This window comes from Anser cygnoides, unplaced genomic scaffold, assembly GCF_040182565.1.
Source record: "Anser cygnoides isolate HZ-2024a breed goose unplaced genomic scaffold, Taihu_goose_T2T_genome scaffold_43_1, whole genome shotgun sequence".
Classification (NCBI taxonomy): domain Eukaryota; kingdom Metazoa; phylum Chordata; class Aves; order Anseriformes; family Anatidae; genus Anser; species Anser cygnoides.
In genome coordinates, this window is record NW_027103067.1 from 887,824 (window position 1) to 912,056 (window position 24,233).

Here is a 24,233-nt window from a genome sequence, read left to right on the forward strand (position 1 = left end):
CCCCCCCCCCCCCAAAAAAAAATTCCAGGGCAGGGTTAATGTAAAAAGGGGGGGGGGGGTCTAAACCCCCAAACTAAGGTTAGAGGGGACCCAGTCTGGGCCCCCCTAGTGTGCTAGGAGCCCCCCCCCCCCCCAAAAAAAAGGCAAGCCCCCCCCCCCAAAAAAAAAAGCATCGAGGCCCCCAAAATAGGTGTGCCCCCCCCCCCAGGGGTTGGGTTGCCCCAAAAGGGATGAATTCAGCCCAAAAAAAGGCTCAAGGTGCCCCGAAAGGGGCTGAAAATGGCACAAAAAGGGATCCCCCCCCCCCAAAAAAAAAAAACAGGGGTCGATGTGCCCCAAAAGGGATGAAATGAGCCCAAAAGGGGGAAAGGGCCCCCGAAATGGGGCGACCCCCCAAAATGGGGTGGACCCCCCCGAAAATGGGTGGGCACCCCCAAAAAGGAGACCCCCCCAAAAATGGGGGTGAACCCCCAAAATGGGGCGAAGCCCCCCCAGAAATGGGGGAGACCCCCCCCCAAAAAAAAGGGGATGAAATGCTCTCAAAACCGGGGTGAAATGCTCAAAATGGGGTGAAATGAGCAAAAATGGGGAGAAATGCTCAAAAAAATGGGGTGAAATGAGCAAAAATGGGGTGAAATGAGCAAAAATGGGGAGAAATGCTCAAAAAATGGGGTGAAATGCTCAAAAATGGGGTGAAATGAGCAAAAATGGGGTGAAATGAGCAAAAATGGGGAGAAATGCTCAAAAAATGGGGTGAAATGCTCAAAAATGGGGTGAAATGCTCAAAAATGGGGTGAAATGAGCAAAAATGGGGAGAAATGCTCAAAAAACGGGGTGAAATCCTCAAAAAATGGGGTGAAATGCTCAAAAAATGGGGTGAAATGCTCAAAAAATGGGGTGAAATGCTCAAAAAATGGGGTGAAATGAGCAAAAATGGGGTGAAATGCTCAAAAAATGGGGGGTGAGAGGCCCCCCAGAGGGGGGGGGACCACCCGAAATGCACCAAGCCCCCCCCCCCAAAACAAGGTGCCCCCCCCCCCAAAGAAGGTACCGCCCCCAAAAACAGGGTGCCCCCCCCCAAAAGAGGCTGCCCCCCCAAAACAGGACGCCCCCCCCTTGAGCGGGGGTAAGCCCCCCCAAGGCCTGACCCCCCCTTTTTTTTTTGGGGGGGGGGGCACCCCAAAAGCCGCATCGCCTCCCCAGAAAGGGGGGGGCTCTTAAAGTGCTTGGGGGGGAGTTTTTTTGGGGGGGGGACGCTTTTGGGGGGGTGTCCCCCCTCCCCACTCAATCTCGAGGGGAGGTTTTTTGGGGGGGGGGGATTTTTTTTTGGGGGGGGTGTCGTCCCCCCAACTCGATCTCGGGGGGAGGGATGCATTTTTTTGGGGGGGGGCAGTTTTTTGGGGTGTCCCCCTTCCTACCCAATCTCAAGGGGAGTTTTTCTGGGGGGGTCAGTGTTTTTTGGGGGGTGGGGATTTTTTTGGGGGGGGGTGGGGTGGGATTTTTGGGGGGTGTCCCCCCTTACTCAATCTCGAGGGAGGAGAAGGAGGGTTTTTCGGCGTGTCCCCCTTCCTACCCAATCTCAAGGGGAGTTTTTTTTGGGGGGTCGGTATTTTTTTTGGGGGGGTCGGTATTTTTTCGGGGGGGGGATTATTTTTGGGGGGTGTCCCCCCCCTTACTCCATCTCGAGGGAGGGGAAGGAGGGTTTTTTTGGGGTGTCCCCCCCCCACTTTCTATCCGATCTCAAGAGCAGTTTTTTGGGGGTAGGTATTTTTTGGGGGGTAGGTATTTTTGGGGGGGGGGGTCGGTATTTTTTTTGGGGGGGGGATTTTTTTTGGGGGGTGTCCCCCCTTACTCGATCTCGAGGGAGGGAAAGGAGTTTTTTTTTGGGGTGTACCCCCCCTTCCTACCCGATCTCGAGGGGAGTATTTTTTGGGGGGTCGGAATTTTTTTGGGGGGGGGGGGTGGGATTTTTTTTTGGGGTGGCCCCCCCCCCCCCCCCCGAAACTACTCGATCTCCACGATGAGGTCGTCGCCACTCCAGGCTCATGCCGGGGCGCACGTGGAGGCGGGCGACGGTGCCCCCCAGGGGGCGGTGACCACGGTCTCCATCTTCATGGCGCTGAGCACGCAGAGGGGGGCCCCTTCTCCACCCGCGCCCCCGCCTCCACCCCGCACCTCCACCACCTCCCCCGGCATGGGGGCCCCCACCTGCCCCTTGGCCCCCGGTCCGCCTTGGGGTGCACGTGCATCTCCTGGGGGGGGGGGGGGGGAACGAAAATATAAGGGGGAGGTTGGGGGGTCCGTTCTGGGCACCCCGTTTTGTGAGGACCCCCCCTCATGTCTCCCAGGATGCCCCCGTGTCTCCCAGGACCCCCCATGTCTCCTAGGAACCCCCACCCCATATCCCCCATGACACCCCCCCATGTCCCCCAGGACCCCCCATAGCTCCTAGGACCCCCCCATGTCCTCCAGGACCCCCCCATGTCCCCCAGCACCCCCCCATGTCTCCCAGGATGCCCCCATGTCTCCCAGGACCCCCCCCCATTTCCCTGTGGTCCCTCCATGTCCCCAAAACCCCTCCCCATGTCCCCCAGGACCCCCCCCCCCATGTCCTCCTGGACCCCCCCTTGTCCCCTGGAATCCCCCCATGTCCCCTAGGACCCCCCATGTCTCCCAGGACCCCCATGTCCACAAGACCCCTCCCCATGTCCCCCAGGACCCCCCCATAGCTCCTAGGACCCCCCATGTCCTCCAGGACCCCCCCATGTCCTAGACCCCCCAGGACCAGGACCCCCCCTGTCCCCCAGGACCCCCCCATGTCTCCCAGGACCCCCCCCCATCTTCCCTGTGGTCCCTCCATGTCCCCAAGACCCCTCCCCATGTCCCCCAGGACCCCCCCCATGTCCTCCTGGACCCCCCCATGTCCCCCAGGACCCCCCATAGCTCCTAGGACCTCCCCTTGTCTCCCAGGACCCCCCATCTCCCCCAGGGCCCCCCTTGTCTCCTAGGACCCCCACCATGTTCCCTAGAACCTCCCCCTCAATGTGCCCCAGGATCCCCCATGTCCCCCAGGCCCCCCCCCCATCTCCCCTGGGACCCCCCACCCATGTCTCCCAGGACCCCCCCCATATCCCCCAAGACTCCCCCCATAATTCCAGTTCCCCTCCCCCTTTCCCCCCTTTAGGACCCCCCCATCCCCCTTGGACTCTCCTGCAGCCCCTATAACCCCCTCCCCATAAAACACAGCCCCCCCCCATCCCCAAGCCCCCCCCCCCCCATCCCTCAGGACCCCCCTATGGCCCCCACTACCCCCCACCCTGCTCCCAGCCCCCCCCAGTACCACCCCCCTACCCCCAGCCCCCCCCACGCACCCCAGGACCCTTCCCGCATCCCCCGCGCCCACCCCCACGTCCCCCCTGGATGCCCCCAGACCCCTCCCCGCCCCTCCAATCCCCCCCCCCCGACTCCCCCACCCCCCCCCCAGCCCCCCGGGCCCCCCCCCCTCACCTTCAAGGCCTGGGTGTCGCGCACGAGGATGGAGCGCAGCTGCCCGTTGAGCTCGAAGAAGACCTCGCGCTGCCCCGCCGCGTTCCAGGTCGCCCAGCGCCAGCGCCTTGATGTGCAGCGTCTTGCCCCGCTCCAGCTCCACCTGCGCGGGCGGAGCCTCAGAACGAGCGTGCAAGGGCGTGCGAGGGCGTGCGAGGGCGTGCGAGGGCGTGCGAGGGCGTGCAAGGGCATGCAGAAGCGTGCAAGGGTGCGAGAGGGCGCGCGAGGTGTGTGGGAGCGTGAGGGTATGCAGGAGCGTGAGAGTATGCAGGAGCGTGCAAGGGTGTGAGGGAGTGTGCGAGGGCGTGTGAGAGCGTGCAAGGGCGTGCAAGGGCGTGCAGAAGCGTGCAAGGGTGCGAGAGGGCGCGCGAGGTGCGTGGGAGTGCGCAAGGTGTGCAGGAGCGTGAGGGTATGCAGGAGCGTGCAAGGGTGTGAGGGAGCGTGCAAGGGTGTGTGGGAGCGTGCAAGGCATGAGAGAGTGTGAGAGGAGTGAGAGAGAGCGTGCGAGGGCGTGCAAGGGCATGCAGAAGCGTGCAAGGGTGCGAGAGGGCGCGCAAGGTGTGTGGGAGTGTGCAAGGTGTGCGGGAGCGTGAGGGTATGCAGGAGCGTGCAAGGGTGTGAGGGAGGGTGCAAGGGTGTGAAGGAGTGTGCAAGGGTGTGTGTGAGCGTGCAAGGGTGTGAGGGAGCATGCACGGGTGTGTGGGAGTGTGCAAGGGTGTGTGGGAGCGTGCAAGGCACGAGAGAGTGTGCGAGGTGTGAGAGAGAGCGTGCGAGGGCGTGCAAGAGCGTGTGAGGTGTAAGAGCGTGCGAGAGTGTGCAAGGTGTGTGAGAGTGTGCAAGGTGTGCGAGCGCGTGCAGGGGTGTGAAGGAGCGTGCAAGGCGTGCAAGAGCGTGCAAGGCGTGCGGGAGCATTTGAGGGCGTGCAAGATCATGTGAGGTGTAAGAGTGCGAGAGCGTGCGAGGTGTGCGGGAGTGTGCAAGGCGTACGAGAGAGTGCAAGGTGTGTGAGAGGGCGTGCAAGGTGTGCGAGAGCGTGCGAGGGCGTGCAGGAGGAGTGTGCAAGGTGTGCGAGAGCGTGCAAGGGTGTGAGAGGGCGTGCGAGGTGTGCCAAGCCCCGCCCACCCCACCCGCGCCTCCCCCCCTCCCCATGCCACGCCCCACCCCAAGCTCCTCCCACCCTCAAGCCACGCCCACACTCAAGCCACGCCCACCGGAAGCCCCGCCCACCCGGAAGCCCCGCCCATCCCATCCGTGCCCCTATGCCTTGCACCACCCCAGCCCCGCCCCACTCAAGCCCCTCCCACCCACAAGCCCCGCCCACCCCAAAGCTCCCGCCTACGTTAAGCCACTCCCACCCAAACCCCGCCCACTCCCAAAGCCCCGCCCACTCCCACCTAAACCCCGCCCACTCCCAAAGCCCCGCCCACTCCCAAAGCCCCGCCCACCCCACCATGCCTCCCCCTCCCCATGCATGGCACCACCCCTAAGCCCCGCCCACCCACAAGCCCCTCCCACTCCCAAGCCCCTCCCACTCCAAAAGCCCCGCCCACTCCCCCGAAGCCCCGCCCACTCCCCCGAAGCCCCGCCCACCCCCAAAGCCCCATACCCCTACCTCACCCACATCAAGCCCTGCTCCACCCCAGCCCCCTCCCACTTCCAAGCCCCTCCCACCTCCAAGCCCCTCCCACCCGAAGCCCCGCCCACCCAAAGCCCCGCCCACCCCCCGAAGCCCCGCCCACCCCCCGAAGCCCCGCCCACCTCGAACTCCTCGGCGATGGTGGGCCCCTCCAGGAAGAGGCGGGTGCCCAGGCAGGAGACGGGGCCGAAGGTGGAGGCGAAGGCGCGGAAGTCGCCGTACACCTTGGGGTACAGCGCGGCCGACAGCAGCTCCTCGGCGCTGGGGGGCCCCGTCCCGCGCCCCCAGCTCCTGGCCCAGCGCCTCGAAGTCCAGGGGGGCAGCGAGGCCCCCGGGCGCCCCTCCACCCGCGGCAGGTCCTTCCAGCACCTGGATGGGGGGGAAGGATGCCGGTGTTGCCATGGCGACCGATGTCACGGCAACCGAGCCGTGGCAACTGGGCACTGGGACTCATTGCTAAGGGCTGCTGCCATGGCAACCGGCTGTAGGACCTGTTGCTAAGGGCTGTTGTCATGGCAACCGGGCACTGGGACCCGTTGCTGGGGCTGCTGCCATGACAACCGGCTGTAGGACCCGTTTGTAAGGGCTGTTGTCACGGCAACCGGGCACTAGGACCTGTTGCTGGGGCTGCTGCCATGGCAACCGGCTGTAGGACCCGTTGCTAAGGGCTGTTGTCATGACAACCGGGCACTAGGACCCGTTGCTGGGGGTGCTGCCATGGCAACCGGCTGTAGAACCCATTGCTAAGGGCTGTTGTCATGGCAACTGGGCACTGGGACCCGTTGCTGGGGCTGCTGCCATGGCAACCGGCTGTAGGACCCATTGCTAAGGGCTGTTGTCATGGCAACCAGGCACTGGGACCCATTGCTAAGGGCTGCTGCCATGGCAACCGGATGCAGGATCCGTTGCTAAGGGCTGTTGTCATGACAACCGGGCACTAGGACCCGTGGTTGGGGCTGCTGCCATGGCAACTGGATGTAGGACCCGTTGCTAAGGGCTGCTGCCATGGCAACCAGGCACTAGGACCTGTTGCTGGGGCTGTTGTCTTGGCAACCGGCTGTAGGACCCGTTGCTAAGGGTTGTTGCCATGGCAAACAGCGCTGGTACCCGTTGCTATGCTGGGACCGTCGTCATGGCAACGAGCCCTGCCTGGCACCTCCAGCAAAGCCTCCCAGTGCCTCCCAGTCCCTTCCAGTGCCCCCCAGTCCTCCCTCGTCCCCTCCCAGTGCCCTCCAGTTCCTTCCCAGTACCTCCCAGTCCCTTCCACACCCCCCCCCAGCACTCTCCCAGCGCCTCCCAGTCCCTTCCACCCCCCCCCAAAACCCTCCCAGTGTTCCCCAGTCCCTCCCAGCGCCCCCCAAACCCTTCCCAGTCACCCTCCAGTCCATCCCAGATCCCTCCCAGCGCTCCCAATTTCCCTCCCAGCCCCCCTTCCCAGTCCCCCTGTCCCCCCCCCACGCACCCGGGAGCGGAAGGGCTCGGGGAAGCCCCCCGGGGGGGTGCCGATGTAGCCCTGCAGGAACTCCACGACGGAGACGGGGAAGGAGAGCTCGTCCGCCCGCGCCTCCACCTCCTCGCGCGACAGCCCGTTCTGCACCATGAACTGCGCCAGGTCCCCCACCACCTTCGACGACGGCGTCACCTGCCCCCGACAGAGACCCCGCCCCCCCCCCAGGCGTCACCCCCGCTTGGTGTCACCCAAGGGTGTCACCCTGCCAGGGGAGGTCACCATGCTGCTGTTCCTAGCGGGAGCATCCCATAAGGAAAACCCGTGGGGGGGCACCCACCCCATGGAGGGCATCCACCCCATGGAGAGCACCCACCCCATTGAGACCACCCACCCCATGGAGAGCACCCACCCCATTGAGACCACTCACCCCATTGAGACCACCCACTCCACGGAGATCACCCATCCCACAGAGAGGATCCCACGAAGACCACCCACCCCATGGAGAGCACCCACCCCATGGAGGCCATCCCATGAAGACCACCCATCCCACAGAGATCACCCGCTCCACAAAACCATCCCACCCCACAGAGAGCGCCCACCCCAAGAAGACCATCCCATGAAGACCACCCGTTTCATGAAGACCAACCACCCCATGGAGAACACCCACCCCATGGCGAGCACCCATCCCATAAAGATCACCCACCCCATGGAGAAAACCCAACCCATGGAGAACACCCAACCCATGGAGACCATCCCATTGAGACCACCCACCCCATGGAGGTCACCCACCCCATGGAGAGCATCCCACGAATACCATCCATCTCATGGAGACCACCCACCCTGTGAAGACCACCCATCCCATGGAGATCACCCACCCCATGAAGACCACCCCATGGAGACCGTCCCACAAACACCACCCACCCCATGGAGATCATCCCATGAACGTTACCGATCTCATGAAGACCACCCACCCCATGGAGAGCATCTATCCCGTGGAGACCATCCCACGAAGACCACCCACCCCATGAAGACCACCCATCCCATAGAGCTCACCCCACCCCATGGAGAGCACCCAACCCACGGAGAGCACCCAACCCACGGAGAAACCCCATGGAGCCCAGCCCCAGCCTCACCTTAATGAGGTCCCCGAGGAGCTTGTTGGCCTCGGCGTAGGCCTTCTTCACCTCCTTGAACTTGTGGCCCAGCCCCATGGCGTGGGCCTGGAAGTGGAGGTTGGTGTACTGGCCCCCCGGGATCTCGTTCTCGTAGACGTCCGCGTTGCCCGACTTCATGGTGGCCGTGCAGTCGAAGGCGGCGTAGAGCGCCCGCGCCGCCTCCCAGTACTCGCTGTACTCGAACACCCGCTCCAGCGCGATGCCTGGGTGCGGGGAGGGGGACACGTGGGTGTTGGGGACCACGGGACGCCAAGGTTGGGGGCCACCAGGGTTGGGAGAAGCCATGGATGGGGGGTCCAATGGGTTGGGCACGATGACGGGGCTGTGGTGGCATCAGAATGGCCGTGGTGGCGTTGCCAGGATCGTGGTGGCGTTGCCGTGGCCCTGGTGGCATCACCAGGATCGCGGTGGCGTCACTACGGCCATGGGAGAATTGCCGGGATCGCGGTGGCAGTGCCATCACCGCAGCGGCGTTGCCATGACCACGGTGCCACCACCATGACCGGGGTAGCACCTCCACGACCATGGTGCAACCACCATGACCTTGGTAGCATCTCCATGACCACGGTGCCACCACCGTGACCACGGTAGCATCTCCACAACCACTGTGCCACCACCGTGACCACGGTAGCATGACCACGGTGCCACCACCATGACCGGGGTAGCACCTCCACGACCATGGTGCAACCACCATGACCATGGTAGCATCTCCATGACCACGGTGCCACCACCACGACCATGGCAGCATCTCCACAACCACAGTGCCACCACCATGATTTTGGTAGCATCTCCATGACTTCGGTACCACCATGACCATGATAGCATCTCCATGACCGTGATACCACCACCATGAGCACAATACCACCAACATGACCACGGTGCCACCACCGTGACCATGGTGCCACCACCACGACCACGGTAGCATCTCCATGACCACGGTGCCACCTCCACGACCACAATACCACCACCACGACCACGATACCACCACCACGACATCACCACCACCACCACGACATCACCACCACAACCACGACACCACCACCACGACCACGACACCACCACCACGACATCACCACCACCACCACGACATCACCACCACAACCACGACACCACCACCACGACCACGATACCACCACCACGACCACGATGTCGTCACCATGAGCACGATGCCATCACCAGGAGCACAATACCACCACCACGACCACGACACCACCACCACGACCACGATACCACCACCACGACTACGATACCACCACCACGACCACGATACCACCACCACGACCACGACACCACAACCACGACCATGACACCACCACCACGACATCACAACCACGACCACGACACCACCACCACGACCACGAAACCACCACCACGACCACGACACCACAACCACGACCATGACACCACCACCATGACCACGACACCACAACCACGACCATGACACCACCACCACGACCACGATACCAACCACCAGGACCACGATACCACCACCACCAGGACCATGATACCACCACCGCGACCATGATACCACCACCACAACCACGGTGCCACCACCACAACCATGATACCACCTCCATGACCACGATACCACCACCACGACCATGATACCACCGCCACGACCATGATACCACCGCCACGACCACGACACCACCTCCACGACCACGCCACCACCACCACGACCACGACACCACCACCACGACCACGACACCACCCCCCCAACCACCACGGCGCCCCCTCCGCGACCCCCCCCACCACCTCAGGGGCCACCCCGTTACCTGTGTCCAGTGGGGTACCGCGGGTGCAGGCCACCAGGGCGCCCATGCTGGGCTGCGAGGTCATCCCGGCCATGGCGTCCACGGCCACGTCCACCACGTCGGCGCCGGCGTTGGCGGCCGCCAGCATGGAGGCGACGGCGGCCCCGGCGGTGTCGTGGGTGTGGATGTGCAGGGGCACGTCGGGGAAGCGCTCGCGCAGGGCCCCCACCAGCAAGCGGGCGGCCGCCGGGGTCAGCAGCCCCGCCATGTCCTGGGGACGGGATTTTGGGGTGACGGGGGGAGGGACCCCAAAACCCATCCTGCCCCCCCCCCCCGCCTTCCGAGGTGTCCTGAGGGCGCGGGGATGCCGTGTTCCTGCTTCTAGACCCCTATACCCATCCCAAGCCCCCCAGGACCCATCCCAAGCCCCCCATACCCATCCCCAACGCCTCAGGAACCCCAATTCCCCCTTCTGCCCCCCCTGTACCCATCCCAAACCCCCCAGGATCCCCAATTCCCCCTTCTGCCCTCCCCATACCCATCCCAAGCCTCCCCAGAACCCCCCGAGACCCCCTCCATCCTCCCAGAACCCTCTGAACCCCCCCCAGATCCCTTCTCCACCCCCCCATGAGCCCTAACTCCCCCTCCCAGCCCCCCAGAACCACATCCCAAGCCCCTCAGGACCCCAAATTCCCCCTCCCTAAACTCTAGGGACCCCCGAGACCCCCTTCCATCCTCCCAGAACCCTCTGAGCCCCCCCCAGATCCCTTCTCCACCCCCCCACGACCCCTAACTCCCCCTCCCAGCCCCCCAGAACCTCACCCCAAGCCCCTCAGGACCCCAAATTCCCCCTCCCAGCCCCCCAGAACCTCACCCCAAGCCCCTTCCCCATACCCCGGGGACCCCCAGCCCCCCCACGACCCCCCCCCTCACCTTGATGCAGAGGATGTGGGTGCCGGCGGCCACCAGCTCGCGGGCCAGCCCCAGGTAGTAGTCGAGGCCGTACTTGGTGCGCGTGGGGTCGGCCACGTCCCCCGTGTAGGAGAGCGCGGCCTCCACCACGGCGCCCGCCCTCCCCACGGCCTCCACCCCCAGCAGGAGGTTGGGGAGGTAGTTGAGGGCGTCGAACACCCGGAAGATGTCCATGCCGTTGGCCGCCGCCACCTCGCAGAAGCTTGGGGGGTGGGGGGGGGGGCGTCAGGGGGTGCCGTGAGGACCCCCCCCCCAATAAGTCCCGCCAGCCCGCGGTGGCCCCGTGTCCCTCCTCATCCTCCAGGTCCCCGTGTCCCCGTGTCTCCCCAGGTACCCCCATCTCCCCTATATCCCCATATCCCTTTATAGGCCCCAGCTCCCCATGTACCCCCAAATCCCCATGACCCCCCATGACCCCGGGGACCCCCACATCCCCTTCAACACCCCATGTCCCCGTATGACCCCATCTCCCTATGTACTTGCACACCTTACATTCCCATATCCCTTTATATGCCCCAGCTCCCCATGTACCCCCAAATCCCCCATGACCCCCCATGCCCTCATATGTCCCCAGGGACCCCCAAATCCCCTCCAGCCCCCCATGTCCCCATATGACCCCATTCACCCCCACATCCCCTCGTACCCCCATGTCCCCAACTCCCCCATCTCCCGCGTACCCCCATACCCACCTGTGTCCCATCTCCCCATGCACCCCCCAAATCCCCCCTGACCCCCCATGTCCCTATATGTCCCCAGGGACCCCCACATCCCCCCTGACCCCCCATGTCCCCATATGACCCCATCTCCCCCATCTCCCCATGTACCTCTATACCCCCCCCGTGCCCTAACTCCCTGTGCACCCCCAAATCCCCCATGACCCCCCATGGCCCCATACATCCCCATTCACCCCCACATCCCCTCGTACCCCCATGTCCCCATATGACCCCATCTCCCCCTCTACCCCCCTACCCCCCACATCCCCCCGTGTGCCCAATCTCCCTGTGTGCCCCCAAATCCCCAATGACCCCCCATGTCCCTATATGTCCCCATTCACCCCCACATCCCCTTGTACCCCAATGTCCCCATATGACCCCATCTCCCTGTCTACCCCCCTATCCCCCAAATCCCCCCACGTGCTCCATCTTCCCATGCACCCCCAAATCCCCCATGACCCCCCATGGCCCCATATGTCCCCATTCACCCCCACATCCCCTTGTACCCCAATGTCCCCATACGACCCCATCTCCCCGTATAACCCCCTACCCCCCAAATCCCCCCGTGTGCCCAATCTCCCTCTGCGCCCCCAAATCCCCCATGGCCCCATATGACCCCAGGGACCCCCACATCCCCCCCCAACCCCCCATATGACCCCATCTCCCCCATCTCCCCATGTACCCCCATACCCCCAACGTGCCCCATCTCCACGTGCACCCCCAAATCCCCCATGACCCCCCATGGCCCCATATGTCCCCATTCACCCCCACATCCCCTTGTACCCCAATGTCCCCATACGACCCCATCTCCCCGTATAACCCCCTACCCCTCAAATCCCCCCGTGTGCCCAATCTCCCTCTGCGTCCCCAAATCCCCCATGGCCCCATATGACCCCAGGGACCCCCACATCCCCCCCGACCCCCCATATGACCCCATCTCCCCCATCTCCCCATGTACCCCCATACCCCCAACGTGCCCCATCTCCTCGTGCACCCCCAAATCCCCCATGACCCCCCATGCCCCTATATGTCCCCATTCACCCCCACATCCCCTCGTACCCCCATGTCCCCGTATGACCCCATCTCCCCATGTACCCCATATCCCTTTATATGCCCCAGCTCCCCATGTACCCCCAAATCCCCCATGACCCCCCACGACCCCAGGGACCCCCCAGCCCCGTACCGGTAGATGACGTTGTCGGGGTAGTTGGTGTAGCCGACGGCGTTGCGCCGCGCAGCAGCATCTGGAAGGGGATGTTGGGGACCAGGCGCCGCAGCTCCCGCAGCCGCTCCCAGGGGCACTCGTGCAGGAAGCGCATGGCCACGTCGAAGGTGGCGCCTGCGGGGGGAGGACGGACGGCCTGCTGGGGACAGGGGGAGGGGCCTCGGAGAGCCCCGCCCCCTGACCCAAGCCCCGCCCCCTGGCCCAAGCCCCGCCCCCTGACCCAAGCCCCGCCCCCTTGCACCAATCCCCTTGCACGCCCCGCCTCTTGTGCACAGCTCATGTGCTCACTGTGCTGTGCGAGGCCCCGCCCCCTGCCCCCTTTAAGCCCCGCCCCCGGCGAAGGGGGACCCCGCCCCCTTTAAGCCCCGCCCCCCCGGTGAAGCCCTACCCAGTAAGGCCTGCCCCGGGAAGCTCCGCCCCCTCCATTAAGCCCCGCCCCTTGGCACCCATAGATGGCCAGAGGCCCCCACACACCCCCTTAAAGCCCCGCCCCCCAGAGACCACACCCCCCTTAAAGCCCCGCCCCCAGAGACCACACCCCCTTAAAGCCCCGCCCCCCAGAGACCACACCCCCTTAAAGCCCCGCCCCACAGAGACCACACCCCCTTAAAGCCCCGCCCCAGAGACCACACCCCCTTAAAGCCCCGCCCCCAGAGGCCACACCCCCTTAAAGCCCCGCCCCCAGAGACCACACCCCCTTCAAAAGCCCCGCCCCCTGGTGCACCCCCAGCAGGGCCAGCCCATCAGCCACGTGCCGCTGCAGCCCCGCCCCCTGCAGAAGCCCCGCCCCTATAGGCCACACCCCCCTCAGAGCCCCGCCCCCCTGGTGCACCCCCAGCAGGGCCAGCCCCCAGCCACGTGCGCTGCTGCAGCCCCGCCCCTATAGGCCACACCCCCCTCAGAGCCCCGCCCACTTGCACCCCCAGCAGGGCTCCCAGCCAAGCACTGCCGCCCCTCCCCTCCCTCCACTTGATGCCCCGCCCCTCTCAGACCCCACCCCCCACTCCCAGGCCCCGCCCCCCTCCTCCCAGGCCCCGCCCCCCTCTTTCCAGGCCCCGCCCACCCCTCCCAGGCCACGCCCACCCCTCCCAGGCCACGCCCCCCCTCCCAGGCCCCGCCCCCCTCCTCCCAGGCCCCGCCCCCCTCCTCCCAGGCCCCTTCCATGCCCCACCCCCAGCCCCGCCCACCCCCCCAGCCCACCCCTCCCCCAGCCCCCGCCCCCCCCTCCTCCCAGGCCCCGCCCCCCTCCTCCCAGGCCCCGCCCCCTCCTCCCAGGCCCCGCCCCCCTCCTCCCAGCCCCGCCCCACCCCCCTCCTCCCAGGCCACGCCCCCCTTCCTCCCAGGCCACGCCCCCCCTGCCCCCCCTCCCAGACCCCACCCAGCCCCGCCCCCCCCTCCCACAGGCCCCTTCTCCCCTGCCCCCTTTTGTCCTCCCAGGCCCCGCCCCCTTCCCAGGGCCCCGCCCCCTCCCAGGCCCCGCCCCCCTCCCAGGCCCCGCCCCCTTCCCAGACCCCGCCCCCCTCCCCCGCCCCTCCCCCCCCTCCCACCAGGCCCCGCCCCCTCTTCCCACCAGGCCCCGCCCCCCTCCCACCAGGCCCCAGGCCCCCCTCCCACCAGGCCCCGCCCCCCCCGACCTCCCCAGGTCTCCATGCTGCAGAGGGGGCCGAGGGCGTGCGCCACGAAGGGGGCGACGCGCGCCAGGTCGCGGGTGCGGACGCGGGTGGCCAGCAGGGACTGGTGGGCGTCGCGGAACGTCGTGTCCGTCAGCAGCAGCCCCCGGTGCGCCCGCAGCGCCCGCGCGAAGCCCCCCGGCCCCTCGCGGGACAGCACCTCCCGCAGCCCCGCCGGGGGCGGCCCTGGGGGCGGGGACATGGGGGGGGGGTCACATTGGGGGTCACCGTGGGGGCGTTCACTATGGGGGGGGGGTCACCCCAAGGCGGAGGTCACTGGGGGGGGGGGGGTCACCATGGGGGGGTCACCATGGGGATTGTAATGGGGGGGGTCACCATAGGGAGATTGTACTGGGGGGGGGGTCATAATGGGGGGGTCACCATGGGGATTTGGTTTTACTGGGGGGGGGTCACCCCATGGGGAGGGGGTCACCATGGGGATTATAATGGGGGGGGGTCACCATGGGGAGGGGGTCACCATGGGGATTATAATGGGGGGGGTCACCATGGGGAGGGGGTCACCATGGGGATTGTACTGGGGGGGTCACCATGGGGAGGGGGTCACCATGGGGATTATAATGGGGGGGTCACCATGGGGATGGTACTGGGGGGGGGTCACCATGGGGAGGGGGTCACCATGGGGATTATAATGGGGGGGGGTCACCACGGGGATTATAATGGGGGGGGTCACCATGGGAGGGGGGTCACCATGGGGATGATACTGGGGGGGGGGGGGGTCACCATGGGGCTTATAATGGGGGGGTCACCATGGGGATTGTACTGGGGGGGGGGTCACCATGGGGATGGTACTGGGGGGGGGGGTCACCATGGGGATTATATTGGGGGGGGGGGTCATCATGGGGAGGGGGTCACCATGGGGATTATAATGGGGGGGGGTCATCATGGGGAGGGGGTCACCATGGGGATTGTACTGGGGGGGGTCACCATAGGAATTATAATGGGGAGGTCACCATGGGGATGGTACTGGGGGGGGGTCACCATGGGGATTATAATGGGGGGGTCACCATGGGGGGGGGGTCACCATGGGGATTATAATGGGGGGTCACTATGGGGATGATACTGGGGGGGGTCACCATGGGGAGGGGGTCACCATGGGGATTGTACTAGGGGGGGTCACCATGGGGGGGATCAACATGGGGATGATACTGGGGAGGGGGTCACCATGGGGATTATAATGGGGGGGGGTCACCATGGGAGGGGTCACTATGGGGATTGTACTGGGGGGGGTCACCATGGGGAGGGGGTCACCATGGGGATTATAATGGGGGGGGTCACCATAGGGATGGTACTGGGGGGGGTCATCATGGGGTTGGTACTGGGGGGGGGTCACCATGGAGAGAGGGTCACCATGGGGATTATAATGGGGGGGGGTCACCATGGGGGGTCACCATGGGGATTTGTTTTCTTTTGGGGGGGGGCACCCCAAGGCGGAGGTCACCATGGGGATTTTTTTCTGGGGGGGGGGGTCACCATGGGGGGGTCACCATGGGGATTGTACTGGGGGGGGTCACCATTGGGGGGATCAACATGGGGATGGTACTGGAGGGGGGGTCACAATGGGGAGGGGGTCACCATGGGGATTATAATGGGGGGGTCACCATGGGGAGGGGGTCACCGTGGGGATTATAATGGGGGGGGGTGTCACCATGGGGGGGGTCACTATGGGGATTGTACTGGGGGGGGTCACCATAGGAATTATAATGGGGGGGTCACCATGGGGATGGTACTGGGGGGGGGTCACCATGGGGATTATAATGGGGAGGGTCTCCCTGGGGATTTGTTTTTTGGGGGGGGGGGACACCCCAACCCACAGAGCGCCCGTGGACCCGCTTTGTGGTGCTGAGCGTGTGCATGGCGCGGGCGTGAGGCGTGCATGCCCCCCCCCCCCCAAAAATCACACCCCCCTTATGCCCCCCCCCCTCAAACCAGGAGGGTCCCACGGAACCCAAATGCACCCCCCCCCACCCGGAGGACCCCTGTGGGACTCCCCCCCCGAAAATCTCCCCTCTGTGCCCCCCCCCCCCAATAAGGACCCCTATGGGACCCCCCCCCCACGAAGACCCTATGGGACCCTCAGCCCCCCCCGTCCCCACTCACCCATGGGCACGGGGGGGGGCACGGGCTCCACCAGCGCCGCTTTGGCCTTGACGGGCAGGGGGGTGCTGGGGCCGTTCACCATCACGTGGCCTGGGGGGGGGCACCTGGTCAGGACTCTTAAGGGACCCCCCCCCCCAAGAGACCCTCCCCCAGGACCCCCCCAGACTTCCTCAGGACCCCCCCCAGGCCCCCCGAAACCCACCCAGAACCCCCCCAAACCCCCTCAGGCCCCCCCCCGAGGCCCCCCCAGACCCCCTCAGAACCCCCCCAAACCTCCCCAGACCCTCTCAGAACCCCCCCAAACCCCCTCGGCCCCCCCCCAGGCCCCCCCAGACCCCCTCAGAACCTCCCCAGACCCCCTCAGAACCCCCCCAAACCCCCTCGCCCCCCCCCAGGCCCCCCCAGACCCCCTCAGAACCCCCCCAGGCCCCCTCAGACCCCTCTCAGAACCTCCCCAGACCCCCTCAGAACCCCCCCAAACCCCCTCGCCCCCCCCCCCCCCCTCAGGACCCCCTCAGCAGACCCCCCAGAAACCCCCCAAACCCCCTCAGACCCCCTCAGAACCCCCTCGGCCCCCCCCCAGGCCCCCCAGACCCCCTCAGAACCCCCCCAGGCCCCCTCGGGCCCCCCCCAGGCCCCCCCAGACCCCCTCAGAACCTCCCCAGACCCCCTCAGAACCCCCCCAAACCCCCCTCAGAACCCCCCCAAACCCCCCCCAACCCCCTCCCTCCCCAGACCCCCTCAGAACCCCCCCAAACCCCCTCAGAACCCCCCCAGACCCCCTCAGAACCCCCCCAAACCCCCTCGGCCCCCCCCCCAGGCCCCCCCAGACCCCCTCAGAACCCCCCCAGGCCCCCTCGGGCCCCCTCTGGCCCCCCCAGACCCCCTCAGAACCTCCCCAGACCCCCTCAGAACCCCCCCAAACCCCCTCAGAGACCCCCTCAGAACCCCCCCAGACCCCCCCAGACCCCCTCAGAACCTCCCCAGACCCCCTCAGAACCCCCCCAGACCCCCTCGGGCCCCCTCAGAACCCCCCCAGACCCCCACAGACCCCCCCTAGAACCCCCCTAAACCCCCTCGGGCCCCCCCCACCCCCCCAGACCCCCCAGAACCTCCCCAGACCCCCTCAGAACCCCCCCAAACCCCCTCGGGCCCCCCCAGATCCTCCCCAGACCCCCTCAGGACCCCCCCCGGACCCCCCCCCCCCGGGACCCCCACCCAGGTAGTGGAGCAATTTCTGGGCCCGGTTCTGGCTGGGCTGCAGGTGGAAGAGCTCGGGGTTCTCGTCGATGAACTGGGTGTCGACGGCGCCGCCCAGGAACTGGGGGTGCGCCAGGACGTTCTGCAGGAACGGGATGTTCGTCTGCCAGAGACGGCGCCGCCGGCGTGAGCGGACCCTCGTGCAACGCACCACGGGCCGAGCAACACCCCCCACCCCCCCCTTGTGCAACGCACGGGGTGCTGAGCAGCTCCCCCAGCTCCCCTGTGCGTTGCACGAGAGCCCCCCCAGCTCCCCTGTGCATTGCACGAGAGTTCCCCCCCCCGGTTCCCCCATGCATTGCACGAGAGCCCCCAGCTCCCCTGTGCATTGCACGAGAGCCCCTCCAGTTCCCCCGTGCATTGCACGAGGACCCCCAGCTCCCCCGTGCATTGCACGAGAGCCCCCCCAGCTCCCCCGTGCATTGCACGAGAGCCCCCCCAGCCCCATCACACATTGCACGAGAGCCCCCCCAGTTCCCCCATGCATTGCACGAGGACCCCCAGCTCCCCTGGGCATTGCACGAGAGCCCCCCCGGTTCACCTGTGCATTGCACGAGGACCCCCAGCTCCCCTGTGCGTTGCACGAGACCCACCCCCAGTTCCCCTGTGTATTGCACAAGGACCCCCAGTTCCCCCGTGCATTGCACGAGGACCCCCAGTTCACCTGTGCATTGCATGAGGACCCCCAGCTCCCCTGTGCATTGCACGAGAGCTCCCCCGGTTCCCCTGTGCATTGCACGAGAGCCCCCCCAGTTCCCCCGTGTATTGCACAAGGACCCCCAGCTCCCTTGGGCGTTGCACAAGAGCCCCCCCAGCTCCCCTGGGCATTGCACGAGGACCCCCCCAGCTCCCCTGGGCATTGCACGAGGACCCTCAGTTCCCCTGTCCACTGCACGAGAGCCCCCCCAGCTCCCCCGTGCATTGCACGAGAGCCCCCCCAGCTCCCCTGTGCATTGCATGAGAGCCCCCCCCTCGCAAAGCCCCCCCACCCCATTGTGCATTGCACCAGGACCCCCCCACTCCATCGTGCATTGCACCAGGACCCCCCCACCCCTCCCAGAGTCCCCCCCTGCCCCCCGTGCATCCCACCAGGATCCCCCCCCCACCTCATCCTGCATTGCACCATGACCCCCCAACACCACCGTGCATCGCACCGGGACCCCCCCAGGCCCACCCCACCTCATCGTGCGTCGCACCAGGACCCCCCCCCCCATGCTCACCACCCCCCCCCCCCCCCCCCACCTTGACGCCGCGGATGCGGAACTCGGCCAGCGCCCTCCTCATCTTGGCGGCGGCGGCGGGCTGGTCGGGGCCGTGCGCCACCACCTTGACCAGCAGCGAGTCGTAGTGGGGCGAGATCAGGGCGCCCTGGAACGCCGAGGCCCCGTCCAGGCGGATCCCCATCCCCTCGCCGCTCCGGAACACCTGCGGAACGTATAGGGTCCCCTATGGATTCCATACGGCGCCCCTACGGATTCCATACGGCGCCCCTACGGCTCCGTATGGCCCCCAAAGGGCGCCCTCGTGGATTTGCATGGGCACCTGCAGACCCTGCGTCACCCCTACGCCACCCTAAAAAGCCTGGTGGAGGCACTTATAGCCTCTATACGGTCCCATACAGCCCCCCTATAGCCTCATATAAGAGCCCCTAGACCCTATGTAGCCCCAAAGGGCGCCCTCGTGGATTTTCACGGGCACCTGCAGACCGTGCGTCACCCCTACGCCACCCTATAAAGCCTGGTGGAGGCACTTATAGCCTCTATAGGGTGCCATACAGCCCCCCTATAGCCTCATATGGGTGCCCCTAGACCCTATGTAGCCCCAAAGGGCGCCCTCGTGGATTTTCACGGGCACCTGCAGACCCTGCGTCACCCCTGTGCCACCCTAAAAAGCCTGGTGGAGGCACTTATAGCCCCTATACGATGCCATACCGCCCCCCTATAGCCTCATATAGGTGCCGCTAGACCCTATGTAGCCCCAAAGAGTGCCCTCATGGATTTGCACGGGCACCTGCAGACCGTGCGTCACCCCTACGCCACCCTAAAAAGCCTGGTGGAGGCACTTATAGCCCCTATACGGTGCCATACAGCCCCCCTATAGCCTCATATAGGTGCCCCTAGACCCTATATGGCCCCAAAGGGTGTCCTCGTGGATTTGCACGGGTACCTGCAGACCCTGTGTCACCCCTACGCCACCCTAAAAAGCCTGGTGGAGGCACTTATAGCCTCTATATGGTCCCACACAGCCCCCCTATAGCCTCATATAGGTGCCCCTAGACCCTATATAGCCCCAAAGGGCACCCTCGTGGATTTTCATGGTACCTGCAGACCATGTCGCCCCTGTGCCACCCTGAAAAGCCTGGTGGAAGCGCTTATAGCCTCTATATGGTCCCACACAGCCCCCCTATAGCCTCATATGGGTGCCCCTAGACCCTATATAGCCCCAAAGGGCACCCTCGTGGATTTTCATGGGCACCTGCAGACCCCGTCACCCCTGTGTTACCCTACAAGCCTGGTGGAAGCGCTTATACCTCTATACGGTCCCATACAGCCCCCCTGTAGCCTCATATAGGTGCCCCTAGACCCTACACAGCCCCATACAGCCCGTAGGTGTCCCCCGCACACCCTCCAAAAGCACCTGTTAAGCCTATACTGTCCCACATGGCCTCTGTAGGGCCCTATAAGGCCTCTTAGGAGCACCTATAGGTCTTATACGGTCCTCTATAGGGCCCTATATAGTCTTGTGTGGTATCTACAACCATTATACATTTTCTAAATATCTCTATTTGGCTTTATATGGCTCTACATCATGCCTATACGGCTTTATGTGCCCTTACACATACGGTTATGATTCTATATGGTCCCTGTTCAGCCTTATACAAGCACCCACACTCCTCCAAGGACCTACACTTCCAACTACGGCACCTATACGGCTTCATACACATCTCCACAGCACCTATAGAACCTCAAATGCGCCCTTGTGGCTCGCGTATGGACCCTGTAACGCTCTTACACAGCACCTATAGGACCTTAGGTGTATCTCTGGAGTTTGTGTATGGACCCTACATTGCTCGCACACGCCCCTATGGCTCCTATAGGGCCCCTTCACAGCCTCGCCTGCGCCCCTATGGCTTTTAGGGGGCCCTAACTGGTTCTGTACATGCACCTACGTTCATTATACGTGTGATACAGGGGTTTGCATATATAGTGGCGTCCTTTACATGACTGTATAGGTGGTCCTGCAGTTCCCCTATAGCTTTTTGTGCTCTCACCCGCATCCTCCCCCGTGCTCTCCCCCCCCCCTTCCCACGCGGCTATAAGCCCCTATAGGGCCCCGAACGCCCCTATAAGGTCCCATAGGGTCCCATATAGGGTCCCATAGGATCCCATAGGGTCCCATAGGGTCCCATATAGGGATCCCATAGGGTCCCATAGGGTCCCATATAGGGTCCCCTAGGGTCCCATAGGATCCCATAGAGGGTCCCATATAGGAGGGTCCCATATAGGGTCCCCATATAGGGTCATATAGGGGTCCCATAGGATCCCATATAGGGTCCCATAGAGGGTCCCATAGGATAGGGTCCCATAGGATCCCATAGGGTCTCATATAGGGTCCCATAGGGTCCCATATAGGGTCCCATAGGGGTCCCATATAGGGTCCCATATAGGGTCCCATATAGGGTCCCATAGGATCCCATAGGGTCCCATATAGGGTCCCATATTAGGGTCCCATATAGGTCCCATATAGGGTCCCATAGGATCCCATATAGGGGGTCCATAGGATCCCATAGGGTCCCATATAGGGGGATCCCATAGAGGGTCCCATAGGGTCCCATATAGGGTCCCATATAGGGTCCCATAGGGTCCCATAGGTCCCATATAGGGTCCCATAGTATCCCATAGGATTAGGGTCCCATATAGGGTCCCCTAGGATCCCCTAGGGTCCCCTAGGATCCCATATAGGGTCCCCTAGGATCCCATAGGGTCCCATAGAGGGTCCCATAGGATCCCGTAGGGTCCCATATAGGATCCCATAGGGTCCCATAGGGTCCCATATAGGGTCCCATAGTATCCCATCGGATTAGGGTCCCATATAGGGTCCCATATAGGGTCTCATAGTATCCCATAGGATTAGGGTCCCATATAGGGTCCCATAGGGTCCCATAGAATCCCATAGAGGGTCCCCTAGGATCCCCTAGGATCCCATAGAGGGTCCCATATAGGGTCCCATATAGGGTCCCATAGGATTAGGATCCCATAGGACCCCATAGGATCCCATATAGGGTCCCATATATGGTCCCATAGGATCCCATATAGGATCCCATAGGGTCCCATAGAGGGTCCCATATACAGTCCCATAGGGTCCCATAGGATCCCGTAGGGTCCCATATAGGATCCCATAGGGTCCATAGGGTCCCATATGGTCCCATATAGGGTCCCATAGTATCCCATAGGATTAGGGTCCCACATAGGGTCCCATAGTATCCCATAGGATTAGGGTCCCATATAGGGTCCCATAGGACCCCATAGGACCCCATAGGGTCCCATAGGGTCCCATAGAGGGTCCCATAGGGTCCCATATACAGTCCCATAGGGTCCCATAGGATCCCATATAGGGTCCCATATAGGATCCCATATAGGATCCCCGTAGGGTCCCATATAGGATCCCATAGGACCCCATAGGATTAGGGTCCCACATAGGGTCCCATATAGGGTCCCATAGTATCCCATAGGATTAGGGTCCCACAGAGGGTCCCATAGGACCCCATAGGGCCCCATATAGGGTCCCAGAGGGTACCTCGATGCGGCCGGTGTCGGGCTGGAAGGCGCGGGCGGGGTCCTCGGTGGTGACGCGGCACTGGATGGCGCAGCCGTGCACCCGCACGCTCTCCTGCCGCAGCCCCAGCTCGGGCAGCGAGCGCCCGGCCGCCACCAGCAGCTGAGCCTGCACCAGGTCCACCCTGCGGGGGGGGGGGGGGGGCACACGGGGGGGGGGGGGGGGGGGCACGTCGCGTGAACCCACCCCCCCGACCCTATATGGCCCCGGACAGCCGGGGCGGGGAGCGCCTGCGACCCTCATGGGAACCCCAAAAGCGTCCTGGGGACCCCCTCTCTGCGCTCCCTGACCTGCCCCCCCCCATAATTGTGGGGACCCCAGTATAAAGGGGTCGGGGGGGGGGGTCACAGGTGAGGGGGGGCCCTTAAATTCCCCTTAAATCCCCCATCCTCCTGGAGACCCCAAAATCTGGGTGCCCCCCCCAGCGCCCCAAACCTGTGCGCCCCCCCCAACCCCCCCCACCCCAAAGACCCCATTTCCCCCCTTTATCCCCCCATACCCCCCCAAAAACCCCAACCCCCCGTGCTCCCCAACCCCCCCCCTCCCCCTTAAAGACCCCAAAATCTGGGTGCCCCCCCCAACCCCCCCAAAGCCCCCAAAACCCGTGCGCCCCCCCCAAACCCCCCCCACACCACCCAAAGACCCCATTTCCCCCCCATATCCCCCCCATACCCCCCAAAAAACCCCAACCCCCCGTGCTCCCCGACCCCACCCTGCTCCCCCCTAAAGACCCCAAAATCTGGGTGCCCCCCCCAACCCCCCCCATAGCCCCCCAAACCCTTCCCCCCCCCTCCAACCCCCCCCCACACCTCCCAAAGACCCCATTCCCCCCTTTTATCCCCCCCATACCCCCCAAAACCCCAACCCCCCGTGCTCCCTGACCCCACCCCGCTCCCCCTTGAAGACCCCAAAATCTGGGTGCCCCCCCTAAACCCCCCACCCTCCTGAAGACCCCAAAACCTGGGTGCCCCGCTAAACCCCACCATAGCCCCCAAAACCCGTGCGCCCCCCCAACCCCCCCCACCTCCCAAAGACCCCATTTCCCCCCCTTTTATCCCCCCATACCCCAAAAAAACCCCCAACCCCCCGTGCTCCCCAACCCCACCCTCTCCCCCTTAAAGACCCCAAAACCTGGGTGCCCCCCCAACCCCCCCCATAGCCCCCCAAACCCTTCCCCCCCAACCCCCCCCCAACCCCCCCCCCAAAGACCCCATTTCCCCCCTTATCCCCCCCATACCCCCCAAAACCCCACCCCCCCGTGCTCCCCAACCCCACCCTCTCCCCCTTAAAGACCCCAAAATCTGGGTGCCCCCCCCCAACCCCCCCCATAGCCCCCAAAACCCTTCCCCCCCCCAACCCCCCACACCTCCCAAAGACCCCATTTCCCCCCCTTATCCCCCCCATACCCCCCCAAAAACCCCAACCCCCCGTGCTCCCCGACCCCACCCCGCTCCCCCCTGAAGACCCCAAAATCTGGGTGCCCCCCCCCAACCCCCCCAAAGCCCCCAAAACCCATGCGCCCCCCCCAACCCCCCCCCCAAAGACCCCATTTCCCCCTTTTATCCCCCCATCCCCCCCAAAAACCCCAACCCCCCGTGCTCCCCGACCCCACCCCGCCCCTCCCTGGGGACCCCAAAATCTGGGTGCCCCCCCTAAAAACCCCCATCCTCTCAGACACCCCAAAATCTGGGTGCCCCCCCCCAACCCCCCCCATAGCCCCCCAAACCCTTCCCCCCCCTCCAACCCCCCCCCACCCCAAAGACCCCATTTCCCCCCCATATCCCCCCCGTACCCCCCAAAAAACCCCAACCCCCCGTGCTCCCCGACCCCACCCCGCTCCCCCCTGAAGACCCCAAAATCTGGGTGCCCCCCCCTAAA

At 64.8% G+C, this 24,233-nt stretch overlaps 1 protein-coding gene across 1 annotated transcript in view; it reads right to left on the minus strand.

Annotated features, from left to right (window-relative positions):
* Positions 1-2,004: 2,004 nt before the first annotated feature.
* LOC136789272 (pyruvate carboxylase, mitochondrial-like) overlaps positions 2,005-24,233 on the minus strand; it is a 35,224-nt gene continuing 12,995 nt past the window's right edge. Inside the window, 20 exon segments of the mRNA XM_066989308.1 lie at positions 2,005-2,034; positions 2,036-2,085; positions 2,088-2,222; positions 2,225-2,252; positions 3,508-3,591; positions 3,593-3,649; positions 5,305-5,452; positions 5,454-5,496; positions 5,499-5,551; positions 6,643-6,824; positions 7,766-8,010; positions 9,583-9,832; positions 10,495-10,735; positions 12,430-12,475; positions 12,478-12,585; positions 14,106-14,327; positions 16,260-16,349; positions 17,478-17,622; positions 18,762-18,944; positions 22,317-22,479. Of these exon segments, the coding sequence (XP_066845409.1) occupies positions 2,005-2,034; positions 2,036-2,085; positions 2,088-2,222; positions 2,225-2,252; positions 3,508-3,591; positions 3,593-3,649; positions 5,305-5,452; positions 5,454-5,496; positions 5,499-5,551; positions 6,643-6,824; positions 7,766-8,010; positions 9,583-9,832; positions 10,495-10,735; positions 12,430-12,475; positions 12,478-12,585; positions 14,106-14,327; positions 16,260-16,349; positions 17,478-17,622; positions 18,762-18,944; positions 22,317-22,479 (2,503 nt within the window).